Raw genomic sequence first — 15,201 nt, 5'->3', positions numbered from 1 at the left:
CTATGGCTTTCACTAGTTTTTCTTTGAGTTTAAACTAAAAGGTTTACCAATCAAAACAGATAGTGCATTTTTACAGCATAGCTGAAGTAGTGTTTTGCAAAATCGCATCTTGAGCTGACAAAATCAGAAGTAGCTAGTTGTATGATTAATACGTAGCTGTTGCTAGTTGGAAACGTTACTGTCTCTGTAAAACATGACATAATTTGAATCTTACGGAAATAATGATCGTTAATAAAATAATATTGAATTTGCCTTGGATTATTGAGTAAAAACAGCAGTTACAGTAGATCACACATTTACATACAAGATCTAAACGTTATATATTGGTATACTGTGGTATGTTAAGGTGCTGAAAATGTTCCCAACATTTCAATACCGCCCAACTTTACCTAAAACTAAAATTTAAATAATCAAAAGGCCAGTAACAAGGCAGCTGTATTGAACATTAATTTTTTTTGAGAGATTCAATACATCCTCGTCAACATGAAAATGTACAAAAATTTTTTATAAAAATCTTCATTAACATACCGCTGTCCATGATTCCACTTCTCTTCAAATGATCTCCATTGTCACCAGATCATCAAACTAACATTCATAACCATCCAGGTCATTTAGAACATCGTTAGGAATATCATCATCAATTTCAAACTCCTTTTCTATGACTACATCATGTGGAATGTCGTCATCTAGTATTACAACCGTTGGAACAGATTGATTTTCAAAGTCATCTTCAAGATTCACCAACAGATTTTCATCTTCGTTATCATCCAGCCATTTGTCAACCTCAAAATTATCACCAGAACTGTTGTTGGATGTTTCCACTTGGAAATTGCTTTCATGTTGTTCACCAGATAATTCATCATCGTTAGTCGTAGAGTTCTTGGTTTTCCTATAAGAATCAACATCAGTAGTAGTACATGCTATACACTCCTAAGTACTCTACATTTATGAGAAGTTGCACAGACGTCTTTTCAAAGCTCTAATTTACAATGTCTACCTATTACTTGACATAACATTCGCATATAATGCGTTTAGTACAGGTGCTGTGTATGTGAAATGTGATTGGTTCATTCATGGCTTAAAATAAGCTATCAAGATGCGTTAAGCTATCACAGAACTCTTAAGAAAATACAGTTAACTGGCTGCTATTATCTTAATCGCGTACTTACGTAGATAAACGATGTAAAAAAAAAAATTAAAAATAAAGGCTCAACTATTTGTTCCCTATATATTGTAATATGACGAAGTCTTGAACTGAGAGACAGGTTTTGAGAAATAAAATGATCCCAATCATTCATTCTTAACCCCCTCCCGACTACACCTTATCACACCGAATCAAGTTTGGTGGGAGAAAATGAAAACATATTCATTCTGTACTCCACCGCAAACTGTCGGTAGGTAGGTAGGTAGGTAGGTAGTTTATTAAAATATTAATTGCAGCCTTGCGGCTGAATTGCAAATATCTACATTAGTAAAATTATAATAGCAAATAAGTATCTAAAAATAAGTATCTAAAAATCTAAAAATAAGTATCTAAAAATGGTACTCGCTAACACCAACAGAGACAAAGAAAACTCCATACCTGGCCACTTTGTGTAACTTTATGTACACAAGGACAGGATGAACGAGTTCTTCGCTCTGTTGGTGCGAGCAAGCGGAACTATATATTTATGTTTACTTCTCAGGCTATATTTACAGTTATTTTTGTTTGGCAGTAAATTTCTTAATTTATGGCGTTCATTTGTTTCAATTGTCTGGAAATAACGTTTACATAAATCTTCATGGTGTAATTCTATTGGTGACATATCTAGCTTTTTCAGCCCAATTTTATAACTATTATAAGGACATATTATTGGTTTTCCTAACTGTCGATAATGATGGCCCGATGCTATGTCTGTGCATGTAGCATGCGATATTTGATACTCGTTACCAGTTTGCGCGCATCGTTGCTGTGATATTAACCTTGGTTACTGCGTAACCTCATTTCATAGCATGGTGACGGAAAAACGCAGAAAAGAACTGGAACTAGATACACAGTTTCATTGTAGAAAGAATAGCGATATCGTGAACAGAGCTTTTAACGCTTCGTACAAACGTCAGCCTTCATTCTGTAGTATAGAGAGAGTTTGGGGGAAATTTTTACTCCTGCAGAGCAGTTGGACGGTACATTCTATACGTCAGAAGTATTCATCAAAGAGCTTACGTAAACACAAACCTTGGTTTCAATGCTTAACTTCTTTAAAGCTAAAAATAACTGAAACCCATACCTTGGTTCCTGGTAAAGTATCAGAACTTAACTTCTTTATAGGTGAAACTTCCATACCCTCAATAAACTGATGACCATCCGTTAAATCTAACTTTAACATACGACTGGATGGCGACTGTCAAATGATTAAAATAAAACAATTTTATTTTCTTACTCAACCTTTGTGTTGTGTCCATTAACATCAACAAGAACGTCGTTGGAAGGAAAATATGACACATGATAAAATAGTATGTAACCAGATTGCATGAAAATGTTGAATTGAAATTTTCCAAGCAGTTTGAATAAATTATCGTGCAATATATCCAAATGTACTCCACTTGGTATTAGTAACCATCCTGCATATTTTGTCTTGATATGTAAATTTTTTATGTTCATTTACTGCGGAAGCAATAAATTTTCTAAAGAAATGAATGATGAAAATGTTGTACAATTCACAGGACGGCTACACCATTGGAAACATGTTCCTTATAACTAACACTTTTTGGAATACTTCACTTTCCAATAGACATTCAAGAATTTGTCAGTAATTATATCATTTTGTTGACAAGATTAAACTACTTTAATTAAATTAAATATAATTTCATATTCTTTTAAAAGTAAACGAAGAACTCCTGATGTTCAAATTTAATCTTCAAAAAAATATCTTACCACTTGTGTCTTATTCTTGTTAACATTGTCATCAAGATCATTGTCTTCATTTTTTAGTTTCTTTAATTGACTATATGCTGATTCAGCAATATTTACAATTGAATTCATCTGCAAGGAAGAATGGTCAGTTTTTGGCAAACACATAGTTTACTGAAACTGAAAATATATTCTTTGAAGAAGGCTGTTTAAAATAGTAAAAAGTGTTATAGATTAATCAACTGAATGCTTTCACTGAGGGCAATGATGTATTGTCTAACATTAACACTGAACTATGTAACTGTTTATTTAATATGGAATTTGAGCTTTGTCCATATGAACTGTTTAACATGCTTCGAAACAAAAATGAGCAGGAATATTCAGTTGATTAATCTATGATAAACCTTTCACCTTTTAACTCTGCTATATCGGTCACAAGCCAGGGACTTGTAGCATATAAGGCTCTCTGCTTTTGAATAGACTTGTCTCGTTTACAAGGAAGAGGAGTGGAAGGTTAATTTCTCAAATGTTGTTAGATAAGGTCGTTATTGTTTGTAGTTGTTGGTTAAAGCATTATGCTATCATTCTTTTTGTTTAATAAAATTCCAACTATTTAACCTTGTTTTATGCAAAAATTGGTGCAACTCTTCAAGTGGCCATTTTGTGTAAGCACCCACAAGGCTACATGGCACTGGTGCACTGGTCAAATATCTATGTTCTTTGATTTAGAATGCTACAAAATACCAAGTTCATAATAACTTTATAATGTGTTATAACCTGAAGTACAATTGTTGACTTTGTCAGCATCTTAGGAATACTTGCCACAGACTGTGGTAAAGTACTGCTTCCACTTTCCATTAAATCAGACATTAACCATTGTTCATAAATGGCATTTTTTAGTTCCTAAAGTAGAACAAGCAATCATGTAGAAATATCTAAGATAATAAATACTTATCTAAAATTCTTTACTATTAACAAACATTGTAATATAGTTTATGACATTTCTGAAGACCATGCGTATGTAGAAGTTATTTGTCTCCCCCCTCAACAACAAATGATCTTCAAAACCCAAAAACAACTACTAAAGTTAATATTGTTGTGACATTCTACAAATTATTCCATGCGTGCAAGAACAGGCTTATCTGAAGTGAAGAGAGAGAGAGGCCTTGGTAGGCTTAATCCTTCCTCACAAGATTAATTGAAATTGCTTGGAAAATTTAACATGCTTCACTTTTCTCCTACATTTTCTTCAAACAAAGTCACACAAAGATACTAGTTTTTTCACAATCTCTAAATCGTAATAAATTCTGATCGCCCTGTGAAATGACTTGCACTGTGCACACAAAACTTTATCCTCAATTAAAGAGGTGAGAGACATAGAAATATATTGTACATGGTGAATTTGTAAAAATTATGCACAAGTTACTCGAAAATTTCAATTTCTGAACATCTTTAGGAAGGCAACCCTGACCAAAGATTGTCAAATACATAAGTTAAACCAAAATCACCAGGGCCTTTTGTGCATTTACAAGTAGGAATTCTCTGTCTGAGATTTAAATTTTCCATACGGAAATGTTAAAATTTCTTCGAGCATACAAAACAGCCTGCTCTTTGAACCATTCAAATTTAAGCACTGTTAGTATTTATTTATTTTTACTTCTGTTTGATGGAGATAAGCACTATTCTATAAAAGGTGATACTGCTGTACGACGAAAGTTAACGATTTCAAATTTGCAAAGTTTCCCGCGTCTAAATTATAGTCATACAACTTAAAAATGAACACTAACATTTCACAAGAACACTTACCATTTCGGAGTTTATAGACTCACGCGACAATATCCATCTAACACAAGCTTCCAGCCATTCCAGATCTACAAACACAGACTTAACTTTCAACCATTCTGCCCATTCCTTAATTCGTTCTTCGTCGGCCATCACTGTGGAACAATTACACTTAAATGATTTCACACGATAAGATGGTGAAAACAATATCTTGCATTTAGCTCTTTATGTGGAAAAGTAGAAGGTTTTGCATTGCTTACCATCTGGAGTAGTAAGAAACTTAAGTTGTCAAACAAAAACCATCAGTCATTATTGTTTTCAAATTGTTTACGAATTGACAATAGTTCCCAGACCTCTTGTTGCTACCTACCTCCACTTCTTTATACCACTCCCTCAATGGTGAGGATCATAGAAGTAAATACATGATATATTTACTTCAATGGGTGAGATTGTATTGTTGACTTCAGCAAATTTCTCAAAGAGGAAATTGTCGTTTTGCCTTTTATTCCCAAACAAAATTGTCTATGAACTCTCAAAATAAATATTATTGCCCAACAAATAATTTTGAACATAGTCATAAACAATTTGGTTTTGTGAAATTTATTAAAATAGTGACGTTTCGTCTTGACGCAAGAAATCTTCAGACTAATAGGGAAGTTAACAAGAATTATAGATATATAGAGAGCTATTTACATAGTTTGAGGTATCAGATTACTGTGGCTGTTTAAGTGTGATGTGATGTATTGTTAGGGTGAGGTGTTGAGACTAGAAAAGCTTAAGAATGGAGCTGCCGTGGGTGTTAAGTGAAGGTTTTAGTTTGGAGATGAGGAGGCTTTCGTGGATCATGAGGTCGAATGTGTCGGAGCAGGATGAGATGATTTTAAAATCGTCTGGCGAAGCAGGGTGGTTGGAGGAGTTACTATAAGAAAGAATACTTGACAATAATGGGTTAGTATAGCGTTTTCCAGTCAAAGGAGAGATCCCCAAGTGTTCCGAGATTCTGGTGGGTTAGTGGCGTGTGGTTTGACCCACATACGACGCGGAACAGCATCGACACGTGTATAAATAGACAACACCACATCTCAGAGACTTGGGAATTTTATCCTTAACGGGAAAAAATGAAGAGATTCGTTTGGGGGTACGAAAGACGAATCTGACATTGAAAAGAGGGAAAGCAGCGTTGTAGAAACGTTTGAATAGTGTGCGGATTGTTAACTTCCGATTAGTCTGAAGATGTCTTGAGTCAAGACGAAACGTCACTATTTTAATAAATTTCATAAAACCAAATTGTTTAAGACTATGTTTAAAATTATTTGTTGGGCTCTATTATTTATATTGAGAATCCGTTTCCCGCTTGGCACTTCATTGGCAACAATGCTTATGAACTCGTTATTTTGCATCGTAGGTTTTAAAAACGGTTTCTATATGAACGTTTTACCCTTAAATGCAATTGCTTATCAATAATTGTATAAAGGAACATGTTTAAAAATGTACATAATAGACCTAAAACATTTCCCATTTAAATATGAAGCCTAATTTATTTAAAAAGATTACCCAAGTAAACCGACTTTTAGCCAGGCAGCCATTCTAGCAACTTATAAAAAACCTTTTCTGAATGTAAATAACTATAATTTATACAATAGCCTTGATTGGTTTGTGGGAATATTTTACTTACATCGCAATCCATAAAGTTTTACATGTAATATTTGTCGAATACTTGTTAATTTGCTCATCTCTAAAGTTTATCCTAGGATGTTTTAATGTGTTTAACATAAAAACACAATATTTATTTTAAAACATCACTTGTTCAAGTTTTTAGTTAATATCAGTAAATGAAATGGGGCAGTATTAATTTTTTATATTATTATGAATCTTAGTTTAACACTTTTAGATACTGAAGCATATGAATATGTGGTTCTTTTTTGCTTGGGTTGTGTACTGTCAGTTGTCAAATATATTTCTAATTATATTGCTTTGCAATGTGCATTTGGTTTTACTAATTTCATGTCTGAAATGTGCATTGTATAGTAACGCAACACATCATAAATCATGACTACAAGATGCCTGCAAAAAATATGCAACAACACCTACTTAAGTGTTTTGGATGTCAATTCTCACTATCAGATTGATTTTGTAAAAATGATCTATTTTATTGAATACAATCAGTCATTATAATGTCTTTACTATTTATATCTATTGAGATTATATCCTCCATCGATTCTTCCCCTCCAGTCATCTTTATGAGTCCAGTTGTAATCTAATATTTATTTATAAACATTTATATAAATATCTAATATTTATATTTGGACTATTAGCCGGCCTGGTTAAGACCCTACTGTATAATTTTTTCAAATATGCGTAAATTTCACTTTGAAAAAACCTATTTTTGTGACATATAACATGCGTATAAATAAGGCTCACATATAGCTAATATAGTATCAAAATACTGCAAGAAGTTCAGCTCAGGAGCTCAGCGTTCACGAAACTGCTTTTTGGCCAAATTATACTTTATAACGAGTTTTTTTTTGTAATACAATCCTGCCATGTCATAAGATTCTAACATCATGTGAAAAACGTTTAAGACAAGATAAGACAAGTCATTGCAAAACAAGGTCAATTGATCTCAAAGTAACAAGCGCACATATTTTGTATAAGTTTCATGCTATCAATTATTCATAATTAAGCTATAAAAAAGAAGGAATTAGAACAAAGAAAAGAAGTTAAAATACCAAAATATTCTGTTGTTTCTTTATTTGTTACAGAAAATAAAGAAAAAGAAAGGTAAATCCTACATGAAATTTCATAGTCTATACATATATGTCTAACAGAGAAGATATTTAAAATGCCACTCACAAATGTTTCCCAATTTGTTAAATGTGAGAAAGATAGCTGCAAAGAGGTATTTTATACCACAAGAATGAAATACTTAACATTTGGTCTTAGTCATGAAATCATTATATAATGCTGTGTCTATTGTACGTTTTTACAATACATTCTAGCTTAAAATGATGAATTGCATGCACAGATAATCACATGCACAGATTGTGATGGAAAAACGTTAAAGATTTATATATAATATTTATACAAGTGTTTCGTTCCTGAAATAGCAAGAGAGTTTATTAACGAATGTCTTGAATTAGGGGTGCTCTTAATTTAATGCCTAACCTTACTAACTTTTTTTTATCACAGACCTACATTATGCAGCTCTGTTTCAACTGTCTACCCCTTTGTTCTTATCATGCAATCCTGTCATGAGATTATGACGTGTTATTACAAAATCTTATTAAGGAAAAGGCCAAAAATTATTGTTGAATGATGTCAAGCCATTATACACGTGCATGTTGTATGGGTTTCATTTGATCAGTTGGAGTTGTTACTTAAATTCCATCGTCAATTAAAAAGCCTCTTAATGATTAATAATTCGCACATAATGACTTCTTGTCTATAAGCAATATGTTTTTTATATGTAAAATAATATATATATGGTTATCATGCTTCTACACATACATGGATATATTGTATGAATAGGAGTACTATATTGTATGTATAGGAGTATTATAATCATGTATGTATTGGAGCATTATAATCATATATGTTTAGGAGCATTATAACCATTTATTTAACAGGCGCTCTTTAATCCTCGTCGCCAATGTAAAATCAATTTACTACTTATTCACCAAAGTACAATCGTTCTCGCTTTAGCTGTCCACTGCTTATATATTGTCTGGAAGCTAATTATAAAGTATAACGTTATGTCCTTTTTATAATTATGGCATCATTGCTATTTACAATACATGACGTAATGTAACTAAAAGTAGGATGTAATTATATAATAAAAATAAGTCAGCATGATAAAGCTAAGTTATAAGTATGACGTTATCTTAACGTCACACTACTTCCTATATAATGATTTATGTTTTACAGGATGAAGGCAGTTTTATTGATTTTGATCTTGTTTGCCGTTGCTGTTGATGCTAGAAAACTTTTCCCTAACAACATGACGTTTTATGAAAAAGGTATTGTCTTTAACTTTACTCGCAAAGAAACTTTTTTTTTAATTTTCGTAGGTAGAATGTAGTCGGATAACCAATATGTTATACTGCAAAAAGTATAAAACAGATGACGTAGGAAAAATGTTTCTAATGCATTTATTAAAGGATTGCCATAATACTTACATCTGTTTCTTTGACAATAGTTTAAACCAGTTGAATGTCATGCAAATGTGAGCTTTACAAGCGATTTGAAACGTCTATTAGATCTCGTTGTTTTCTATATTTGTGCCATCATCACGTTTTTAAAGTAGAAATGTGTGATGTGTACGCGTAAGATAATGGTGCCTTACAAATTTTTTTTAACACTGCCATGTTCAGCGCCATTTTGTTTGGATTTCAATGGTTAAACTTTATGAATATTTGACAACTTAATTTTTAACAGACAGAGCCGAGGTGCAATTTTTACATACATCTATCCCTAAAAGATATAAGTTGTCAATATTTTGTCGATATTTTGTCGAATTTGTTGATGAAGGCTTTGTCTCTTTAATTTTGTCGAGCGTCAAAGTACACACAATTTTGAGGATAGTTGTTAGGAAATTAATTGGAGCGGGAAGAGAGGGAGGTTTTTCAAATTTTTTAAATTGTGCCCAACTGATTTCTTTAGAAAGCCAAAGCACGTTTAAAAGGAATCAATCTGGCATAACTTAATGTATGAATAACTTCCCTCCCCTATCATTAAATCTTGTAGCTAAGGTCCTGGCTGCATATGTTGTTCAAAAATTTTTTCATACAAAGTAAACTTAATGACATATTGTGAGCAAAACAGTAAGTCAGTGCACTGGAAGAAAATCGTACTCCTGTTGCGTAGGAATAATTTCTTGTGACAATGTCTTTTTGCATGTGTTTATGATCAACAGGAACAGGGGCTAGATGGGGGATTAACCACGTGTGTAGTATATCAAAATATACAGCACTAAGTTGCACAACCCCGTGGCACAGAAATTTTAGCACAAATTTACCGTCATTCATTACAGAAATTATTTTTGTTTTTCTCTTCTTTAGAAACAAGATATAAGGGCTGGGAGCCAGACTGTGTGTGCGACATTGATAACAATATTCTTGGATATTGTTTTCCATCATATTGTCCTAATATATTGCCAGTGTTGTATAGATGTGGCAGCTGTCGTGGTGTAGGAAATTGCTGTGCAATTGCATGATGAACTTGTGTTGAAAGATACAAGATTTTTTCATTGATTTATTTACACAACTTTTTCTAATTTACAAATGTGTACTGTGAAATACGCACTAAAAAGAATTGATAGAATCATTAATTCAAGAAGTTTGATCATTTTCAGGCAGTTTATTTTGAAGAGTTAAACACTAAAGATAGTATATCACACATAAAAACCCACCTAGTTAGGATACCTTTTGATAAAAGTTAATATTGTGTGATGGTCACCTTCAATTTACCCACCTACTTACCTTAGGATACCTCTTGATAGTAAGTGATGATCACCTATATTTTAACCTACCTAGTTGGAAAAATTCTCTTCATGTAGACAGCGTCTAAGTGTTCCCATTAGTTTGCAAGGATAGCATTAACCTCCTGGACTATAGTTCCCATTTCCTTTAGCCTTATCTACTTAAATACAAAATATGGTCAAATTGTGACATGATTGTGACATGTATAACATATACAACAGTGTCTTTACACAACGAAAAGCTATAACATGTTATAATGAAGTTATGAGTCACGTGCATGTGCATGTCATTTGTTCGAAATTCAAATCCAAGTGACCATGTGACCTTTGTGACCTTGTTTTTGTAAGCCCAACAACGTGTGCGCGCTGCGCACCTTTTTTATGTTAAAGCAACTTAACATTTCCACCAAATTACAAAGTTTGTTTATTCTCTCATAAATATAAGGAAAAAAATTATAGTAGAAAAAAATCTGAAAAAAGAACAAAAATATTAAGTAATCACGATTTCTTTGTCATTGTTTACAAAATCTATAGAGAAGACCAGTATTCTACATTTGGTATAGAGATATTAAAAAGGCTTGCTATTTTCATAGTGATTTCTAAATAAATTTTTTATGTATAATTTTCTTGATCTTCTATTCGTTAGCCATTTCAGCAGCTCCAGGGCATCATAAATAATCTGTTCATCGTTGAATTCAGCAGCAGACATTTAAAATTTGCATGATTCGGCAGTAACTGACTCCCAAAAGACGTTAACGTTATCAGAAGGAACTTCACGCATTGTTGTTTTTAACCACGTATACGGCTTCTTGGGTAGCAATTATTGTTGAATCGTACAAATTATATAGGGTGGTTTCAAAGACGAAAAGTTTGTTTGGGATACCGTGCAGATTGCTAACGCACTTAGCAATTGTTTGTTAAGCCTAGTTTTCACTAGCGACATAAGCACAAGCCATAAAACAAAGCCTAGCCTATTCTCCAGAGATTGGAGGAAATTAAAGAAAAAGGATTCTCTTTTCAAATTGTTTTTGTCCTGCCTTATTTATGTCAAGTTGCTGTTCTTATGCTTAAGCGATGCTTGTGTCAGTCGCTTCATTGCCTTCTTTTGTATTTTCTTTTCCCTTTGTTTGTCCTTATGCTTATGTTCCTAGTGAAAACTAAGCTTAAGTCTTTAAATCCATGTACTAAACAATAAACAATTAGGATGTAGTCATTAAAATCTTCTGCAATGCTAATTAAAAATATGAAAGCGTTGGCTGAAAAAAAAATATGAGATGCAGTTTAGTGATCTTTATTACATGGATACTAATAAGCAATTTTTGAATGAGGTTGAGCATGATATCAGGAATTATTCAGAGCGATGTCATTGCTATCTGCCGGGGCGAAGCTGAGGCGGATAAAGCCCGGGAATCCATATAACCAGACGATTGAAACGATTGCCTGCGATATCGTTCCTGCACGCTTTCAGACTACAGATGATTTAAACGATTATGCGAAAACCGGGCTTAACATTTGCAATGCGGTAATTAACTTCGAATATTGAACGTATTAAAAAAAAAAGATATGGAGTGAGAATGCGGGCTGAAACTGCTTTAAATAGCTAATTTACAAATTGAACGCTTTCTCTAAGAATGTAATCCAGATGTTTTCGTCACTACAACAAAATGAATTATGAATTAAATTGGTGATTTTATGGACTCTCGAGCCAAAGAAAAAAAGATGGGACAACCAAATAATTTACTCCCTTCCACCTTGTATATCTGTCAAACAACACGCCATCTTAATATCATTTCCATTAACAGGATGTAGCAATTTTTTCCAATGTACGTCAAAGTAGTTTTGCTTTAGCTATCGTACAATAATTTTAGTACTCCTTTTAATATCTTTGGAGCCAAACAAGATAAAGTAAATACAGCAAAATGCAAAGTGTCTTAAGCATGTCTGCATATGTCCAATCTTGATCAAGTGTGTCCAAGAACGATGAACCATGGGCCACGTGGATGTCATAAATCGTGATCATGTTTAGTTCTAAGAGTTGAGCATTACAACGTCGTTGACCATGAGTCGCTATCTAACTTATCCAAATCAGGTAAGTGATGTTTTGAATAACTAAGTTAATAGCTAGTTACTTTCTTTAAAGTTTACTTCAGCACTCTAACAATGAATATACACTAGTTTTGCACAGAAAGCCTTGATGACCTTTCAAAAGTTGCGTAAATGTCTTTGTTGGGCTTTCTGATTAGGAAAATGAAATTTTTCAAATGAGATAAGCTTTTTATAAATCAATATCCAGTGAAGCCGACGTGGACGTGAATAGCCATCAGAATTGAAAAGTATGAACTGCATGTGCATTATATTTATCTTATCCGATTCCAAAAAGAAACTTTAGCGTAATACACATCTATTGTAAATCATTAATCATTCAATCAGGCTAGTACAGATTACATAATAGTTTGAGGATAATTACATGGAGAATAACACGGAAATCGCGACATAATGTTATTAGGTATTCATTCTTCATCTCTGTTACTTGGATGTTATAAGTTTCATTGGAATTAATTCCGTTAAAAAACCATTTCTACTTCATCATTACATAACCATAGGAAGTTAACATGTCAAAGCAAAACTTTCTTGTCAGTTTAATATTTCAGTTCCTCTGCATTGACATTAAGTAGATGAACAGAGTTTCTTTAGTGAAAGCTTAAAAAGATCCATTTATTCTAAATAGGCTTTCCATAAAATGTTTCTTGATATTTGTAAATTTTGTATTTGTTCAATTTCAATCCATCATGTCACTAGAAGGAAATGAAATCGTCCTTCATTAAAATTCAAACAAAGAATGATATTATATCTTTGTTGAATGCTTTCTTACAGAGGCAACATCGAGGTGGCTGAAAGCAATCCCAGATTAGAGTGAAACATCTAAGAAAGAAGGTGTATGATGGTCAGGATAAGGAGTTCTCTCAATCAAAATACTCGGTGCAGGATAGTGTTCCCTCTGCACAAGATGACATTAAACCACCAGTACAAAATGGTTCTGTTAATTTAAACACCAAAGAGTTCATCGAATATGATAAAATAAGAGGAACAGTATCTTCCAGACGAGGTATTACATCGAAACCAAAACCAACCACCAAACACCCACCACCACCTCCTGTACCTAGTCAAATAGATCCTAATTTATCCTCTACCACCACCACCACCATCAATTATTCCCCCTAATATGTCATCAGATATGCCACCACCTCCCCTACACCAGCCTTCCCTGGTATGAACATTCCAGTAGCACCCCACGCCCACCATTACCACCACCAACACCACCACCTCCTGTGGAAGGTGGAATGACTGCTCCTCCTCCAGAACCAAAGAAACTTGATGCTCGCACTGATTTGCTTGAGGCAATCCGCACAGGGATGAAGTTGAGGAAAGTTCAAGGCGAAACGGAGAAGAAGGAACAACAAAATGTTGGTATGGATGTTACGTCTATACATCAGCGACGTATTGCTGTGGAATACTCAGACTCTGAGAGCGAAACAGGATCTGAATGGGATGATGACGATGACGATTGGCAGGACGAGGATGAAGATTAGAGGACAAAATGAAATTCAAAATATGTAAGAACTTTTAGGAAGGAATTCAGGAAGGAATAAATGCTACAAACATTTGATTCAGTTGTTTAATTCAGTTGTTTTCATCTATTCATCTTGGGAGGATTAAAATAGTAGCTAGTTATCAACATTAACTTGATGTTTAGGAACCTAACAGTAGTTTTACTTAAATGAAGATATGATCTTTCATAGTAGTTTTATTGTCAGGTAAATGAGAAATGTTGATTGATTCATACTTACTGACATTACGAATTAGTATTCACTAAACGTGTATGTTTAGTCAGTACATATGTACAATTGTATGCTATAAAATCTTGACCTTGAAGAGATAATGACTTAAGGCTTCTTTACTGCTTCATGTAGTATTTAACTGGCAGCCTGCCTTGATTGTTGAGTACAAAATGGCTGAATCATTTGCTGACATCTTTTTTATTATAATATTACCCTAAATATTACAATACTATGTATAACCTCATTTTGATAAATAATGTACAGTTCATGGAACTTTTTGAGTAAAACATGTGAATTTCAGAAATGGTTTTGATTTCGTAAATAACCTAACATAATAAAGGTACTATGGCTTTCACTAGTTTTTCTTTGAGTTTAAACTAAAAAGGTTTACCAATCAAAACAGATAGTGCATTTTTACAGCATAGCTGAAGTAGTGTTTTGCAAAATCGCATCTTGAGCTGACAAAATCAGAAGTAGCTAGTTGTATGATTAATACGTAGCTGTTGCTAGTTGGAAACGTTACTGTCTCTGTAAAACATGACATAATTTGAATCTTACGGAAATAATGATCGTTAATAAAATAATATTGAATTTGCCTTGGATTATTGAGTAAAAACAGCAGTTACAGTAGATCACACATTTACATACAAGATCTAAACGTTATATATTGGTATACTGTGGTATGTTAAGGTGCTGAAAATGTTCCCAACATTTCAATACCGCCCAACTTTACCTAAAACTAAAATTTAAATAATCAAAAGGCCAGTAACAAGGCAGCTGTATTGAACATTAATTTTTTTTGAGAGATTCAATACATCCTCGTCAACATGAAAATGTACAAAAATTTTTTATAAAAATCTTCATTAACATACCGCTGTCCATGATTCCACTTCTCTTCAAATGATCTCCATTGTCACCAGATCATCAAACTAACATTCATAACCATCCAGGTCATTTAGAACATCGTTAGGAATATCATCATCAATTTCAAACTCCTTTTCTATGACTACATCATGTGGAATGTCGTCATCTAGTATTACAACCGTTGGAACAGATTGATTTTCAAAGTCATCTTCAAGATTCACCAACAGATTTTCATCTTCGTTATCATCCAGCCATTTGTCAACCTCAAAATTATCACCAGAACTGTTGTTGGATGTTTCCACTTTGAAATTGCTTTCATGTTGTTCACCAGATAATTCATCATCGTTAGT

General features: G+C 33.2%; 1 protein-coding gene and 3 long non-coding RNA genes across 5 annotated transcripts; 2 read left to right on the top strand and 2 right to left on the bottom strand.

Annotated features, from left to right (window-relative positions):
* Nucleotides 1-434: 434 nt before the first annotated feature.
* LOC124440884 (recQ-mediated genome instability protein 1-like) lies at nucleotides 435-4,986 on the bottom strand. 2 transcript variants are annotated; one of them, XM_046991310.1, is made up of 6 exons: nucleotides 4,933-4,986; nucleotides 4,697-4,827; nucleotides 3,668-3,793; nucleotides 2,915-3,022; nucleotides 2,268-2,381; nucleotides 435-889 (listed from the first exon to the last, which is right to left on the bottom strand). In XM_046991310.1, the coding sequence occupies exons 2-6, from the start codon at nucleotides 4,823-4,825 to the stop codon at nucleotides 866-868; spliced, it is 501 nt and encodes a 166-aa protein (XP_046847266.1). In that variant the 5' UTR covers nucleotides 4,826-4,827; nucleotides 4,933-4,986; the 3' UTR covers nucleotides 435-865. The 2 variants fall into 2 exon arrangements, with proteins under 2 accessions (XP_046847266.1, XP_046847265.1); XM_046991309.1 differs by having other exon boundaries at nucleotides 4,697-4,972.
* Nucleotides 2,370-2,913, top strand: LOC124440888. The gene is made up of 2 exons (XR_006946805.1): nucleotides 2,370-2,493; nucleotides 2,704-2,913. It is a non-coding gene; the product is annotated as an uncharacterized LOC124440888 (long non-coding RNA).
* Nucleotides 4,987-7,280: 2,294 nt separating the features above from the next.
* LOC124440886 lies at nucleotides 7,281-10,003 on the top strand. Its single transcript, XR_006946803.1, has 3 exons — nucleotides 7,281-7,453; nucleotides 8,597-8,688; nucleotides 9,730-10,003. It is a non-coding gene; the product is annotated as an uncharacterized LOC124440886 (long non-coding RNA).
* Nucleotides 10,004-14,541: 4,538 nt separating this feature from the next.
* Nucleotides 14,542-15,148, bottom strand: LOC124440889. The gene is made up of 2 exons (XR_006946806.1): nucleotides 14,860-15,148; nucleotides 14,542-14,726 (listed from the first exon to the last, which is right to left on the bottom strand). It is a non-coding gene; the product is annotated as an uncharacterized LOC124440889 (long non-coding RNA).
* Nucleotides 15,149-15,201: the final 53 nt, after the last annotated feature.

This window comes from Xenia sp. Carnegie-2017, unplaced genomic scaffold (genome assembly GCF_021976095.1).
Source record: "Xenia sp. Carnegie-2017 unplaced genomic scaffold, XeniaSp_v1 HiC_scaffold_20, whole genome shotgun sequence".
Lineage (NCBI taxonomy): Eukaryota > Metazoa > Cnidaria > Anthozoa > Malacalcyonacea > Xeniidae > Xenia > Xenia sp. Carnegie-2017.
This window is presented reverse-complemented; position numbering and strand designations above follow the sequence as displayed.